Source organism: Blennius ocellaris, assembly GCF_963422515.1.
Source record: "Blennius ocellaris genome assembly, chromosome: 15".
Taxonomy (NCBI): domain Eukaryota; kingdom Metazoa; phylum Chordata; class Actinopteri; order Blenniiformes; family Blenniidae; genus Blennius; species Blennius ocellaris.
The window spans coordinates 1,076,111-1,080,400 of record NC_137664.1 but is presented as its reverse complement, the minus strand read 5'-3'; the positions used below and the strand labels follow the sequence as shown (position 1 = coordinate 1,080,400).

Genomic DNA, 4,290 nt, shown 5'->3' with positions numbered 1-4,290 from the left:
AGTCTCTCCCCGAGGCCGGATGGTAAAATCCAACCTCCAGCGGATCCTAAACAGTCATTGCTTTGCTCGCGAGAAAGAAGGAAAACCACAGTCTTTAACTACCATGGCGGATCTAAGTAGCGGTATCTGTGACATGATTGGGAAGTAAGTAAAGAGGAGGAAAAAAATAAATAAAAAAATATCGCTCACTGCTAAACGGGCTGTGGGGGAGGGGAGGCCGAGCTAACGGAGCTAGCGGGGCTAACGGAGCTAGCGGCCACCGACAAACAAGGAAGTAGCGGCGACGGCAACACGGACGTCGACAACAGCCAGGCTTTGTTTTCGTGTCTCTTGGCGGCTTATTTAGAAGCTGTCACGTTGATAATTCGATATTTATTAAAAAAAAAATTTAATAATTCGAGGTATAAGGAAAGCTAACGTTAGCCGCTCGCGTCTTTGAACTTGTATTACGTCACCGTGTTTTTTTCCTTCTTCTGCGTCAGCGCTTAATAAACAGTTCTCCGTTTCAGACGGTTCATTTACCGCGACTTCGCGGGAGTTTTTTTTTAAGCCTCAACTCGAAATTTGGCAATTTAAAAACCTTTTCATAATTTTCCAGGTTTGGCTAATTTTCATTTTTTGTGTTTCCGGTAAGCCGCTTCAAACGTAACGGATATCGGTGATTAGGGGAATTTTTTTATTTTTATATTTTAGCTTAAAAAATGACCAAGAAGTCATTATAAGATGCAATTGAAATTAAAAACGTGTTTAAATGGGACAGTGAATTAAAATGTAATTATTAATGTAGTAAACAATACCCATAAAGAACGAGATTCTGAACGTGACGTGATTGGCTCTAAAGTTGTCACGTGACCCAGTTAAAGTTCTCAGCAGTCACAAGTACAGACACACAAATAAAAAAGGACAAAGTCCAGATCACAGCAGTCAGTAAAATCGACAAAATATCTGAAAATACAATGATGGATGGCTGTGTTACTGGTGGAGTTAGAAAAGTTTGTTCTCGGCCTCGTTTGTATGGAGCTTCAATTGAAGACGCATCGTTTTAGTGTATTCATTCCTGAAAATATACACGTTTCCACCGCAACATTTTGAAAATGAATTACTTGAAGCTGTGAAAATGTAGTTTTCGTGTAGGAGACATTCAGAAGGCGATGATGCGGTAACTGGAGGCGGCCATTGTTACTGTCAATCTACTGAGCATGTGCAGAAGAACCGAGTCGTTTTAAAAAGTCCGCCGGCGAACGCGTTTCTGATCCATCTGACCTCGTGAGCACCGGCAGGTCGCTCACCTGTTGCATAACTGACGGTGTCACGGCAGGACACGACTCCTACGCCTCGTCGTTCTTAAGCGGACCAAATAAATTCCTCTTTATTTGCGATCGAGAGTCCCGATCTCTTAATGACCACGGACTATTTAAATCCCTCAACTCGGGACGTCGCTGTAACTTCTTCTCTTTAGGTTTAAGTCGAATACGTCACCGGTTTCCTCGTTAAGAGATTTTAACCTTGAGCGCTTCCTGAAGACGAGCCGTTTGTTGCGACTTTGAGTCTACATGCAGATTAGTTTTAAACCTGAATCAATCATTTATTAGGTAAAGAGATTACAGCTACTTTAGATTTTAATAATAAATCTTCCAGCTGATTAACAGTCCTGGTTCAGCTGGAGTTCATTTGTGGTTCATTGTGGTGCGTTAATCACTTTTCCTTAAGTTTTTGATTTGAATATTCGCAGCTTATGCTCATTTTTGGTAAAAACTATACTGTGATTTGAGAGATAAAAGTAAAAATGCTCTTATTTTGTGTTTTTTGTTTACTATTTCATCTTCAGAATAATACAAACTTGAACTTCTCCCCCCCCCCCCCCTCCTCCAGCCTCTCCCTGCACTGTAGTAGTACCCGTGGCCCGGGGCCTCTGTGGTGCTCCTGATGCCCCTCTCCCACCCCTGAAGATCCCAGGTGGGCGAGGGAATGGCACACGGGATCACACTCCTTCAGCTCGGCCACTCTATTCTGTAAGTCTGAACGTCGTTACCCCCCCTCGTCCTCCACCCTGTCGGGTCGGATCACCTCCTTCCTCCCCCCCCTCGTCCCTCTTCGCTTCACAAGCTCTGATCTAAACATCTGTACAGTTCAGTTTTAAGGGACACTTTGAGGAAACAGGACGTTTGTCTGTATCATGAAATAAGAGTCTCTGACTCAAAGCTTTTCAGTGGCTGGTTCTATTTACCTGAACGCCACTCTGTAGCTCATGCATGAAGAAAACTGCAGGAATCGAGAGGTGTTGACCTCCTCCTCTTCCTCTTCCTCTTCCTCCTCCTCCAGGACCGGAAGTTGACCGTCACCGAGGAGCCAGCAGGGAACGGTCGCCCCAGGATCCTCCACTTCCAGAGCCGTCCTACCATCACCAAGACAGTACAGTGGGATGCTGTCCTGAGCAGCAGCGCCCTCTACCTGGAGATTCCCCTGGAGCCGCTGCCTGAGGGGAGCAAGGAGAGGTGAGCCTGACCTCTGACCCTCTGACCCCATGACCCCTCAGCCGACCCGGTTTCCTCACGGCTGCGTTTTGTCGTCCCCGCAGCTTCGCGGCTCTGCTGGAGTTTGCTGAGGAACATCTGAAAGTCGTTGGCGTGTTTGTCTGCTTTTACAAGAACCGAGATGATCGTGGTTCGTCTTCATTCTTCTTCTTCTTCTCCTCCTTTCTTCTCCAGCACACAGATGAGATTCTTTAAACTGTTGTTTTGTTTGTTTTTTTTATTGCCGCAGCTAAACTGGTCCGCACCTTCGGTTTTCTGGGCTTTGAGATTGTGAAACCGGGCCATCCCCTTGTCCCACCTCGACCCGACGTTTTCTTCATGGCCTACACCTTCGACAGGGACTCCTCGGACGAGGAGTAGTCCTCCACCACCACCCTCCACCCCCTCCTCCTCCTGTTAAACCGGCTGCCTCTGTATGCAACTCCTCGCCTCCCCGTGCTTCTTTGTGTTGAAGGGAATCCATTCGATGTAAACTCTCCTGCTCTCACTCCACGTTTCAATCGGTTCCAAAAAGCAGGAGGCGTCGTCGTGCTCGGTCGCATTTGTGTTTCCTTTCCTTTCCCAGGTGGAGGATTCTTCTTCTTCTTTCTTTTTTTTTTTTGAATGTACAACTAAAAAGGTCATCAGGTTTACACTCGGGTACTCCAGCTTTCCTTTGATTGGCTTTTAAAAAAAAAAAAAAAAAACAACACACATTTTCTCTCAATCAAAAATTAGATCCATTATCAGCGGGACCAGTTTTTTTTTTTTTTGTTCATAGGACTAATACCCTTGTTAGTGTTGAGCTCTTTTATTTTGAAATGTTACTTTCCAGCAGCCAGACTCTTGGTACTTGATAGCTGGGTAGTGGATCCAACGGAGGAACGCCGGCACTTCGCTTTCAAAGTAAAAGACGTGTAACTGGTACAAAAAAAAAAAAAAATCCAAAGTGCTTTTTGCTTCTTTCTGCTGCGTTTATCTGACGACAATTGTTTTTTTTTTTTTTTTTAAATGGAAGTTGGGAGGGAGGGATGGGGGGGAGGTGTTAAAAAAAAAAAAAAAAAAGATGCTGTGATGTTCTGATTGGATCGTTTATTTCTCTCTGGATTGAATTAGCATTCCTTAACTCTTTATTTTCATGGTAGTTTGAGTTTGTTGTTCACCTGCATCGTGGTACCTGTTGTGCTTCTGTGATAATAAAACCACAAAAATAAACCACAGGCTGGTTTTTATTTTTTTTTTCCACCCTTTTGTCATGAGACGTTTCCAGTTGGCAGTTCCCCTCCTGGCCACCAGGGGGCTCCAGACAGTTCAAAGTCTCTTTACCGTCCAGGCTCATTCTAAATGTTCCTCCAGCTGTTGGGGAAGCAGAACATCTCAAACAAAAACACAGAAAAAAAGAGCTTTTTTTTTTTCTTGAATCCAAATATTTAATAGGTACATATCAAGTATTATTATGACATGTATAAAATTTCAGATCACAATATGATGCGATGAAAGTCCTCAGACTGGCGTTTGCTGCGAATGTTGGTGGTTTAAAAAAAAAAAAAAAAAAAGACTAATGATTATAAGAGGGGAGAAGCGACTAAATGGTAGAAATAAAAAAATAAAGGACGTGTCGACACAGACCGTCGTGAAGCAATCTAAGAAGAAAAAAAAAATTTAACGTGACATTTCAAAACGTTTTCTTCGACAAAGAGTGCAAAAAAAAAAAAAAAAGAGGAACTAATAATAAAAACAACACGGCACTGAAGCCAAGCGTCCACAAGACGTCTAG

General features: G+C 43.5%; 1 protein-coding gene across 1 annotated transcript in view; it reads left to right on the top strand.

Annotated features, from left to right (window-relative positions):
• oaz1b (ornithine decarboxylase antizyme 1b) overlaps positions 1-3,223 on the top strand; it is a 3,252-nt gene extending 29 nt beyond the window's left edge. Inside the window, 6 exon segments of the mRNA XM_080510544.1 lie at positions 1-144; positions 1,873-1,924; positions 1,926-2,012; positions 2,323-2,495; positions 2,579-2,664; positions 2,764-3,223. The exon segment at positions 1-144 is cut by the window's left edge and continues 29 nt beyond it. Coding sequence (XP_080366670.1) covers positions 20-144; positions 1,873-1,924; positions 1,926-2,012; positions 2,323-2,495; positions 2,579-2,664; positions 2,764-2,894 — 654 coding nt within the window. The 5' untranslated portion in view covers positions 1-19 and the 3' untranslated portion in view covers positions 2,895-3,223.
• The last annotated feature ends 1,067 nt before the right edge of the window (positions 3,224-4,290 follow it).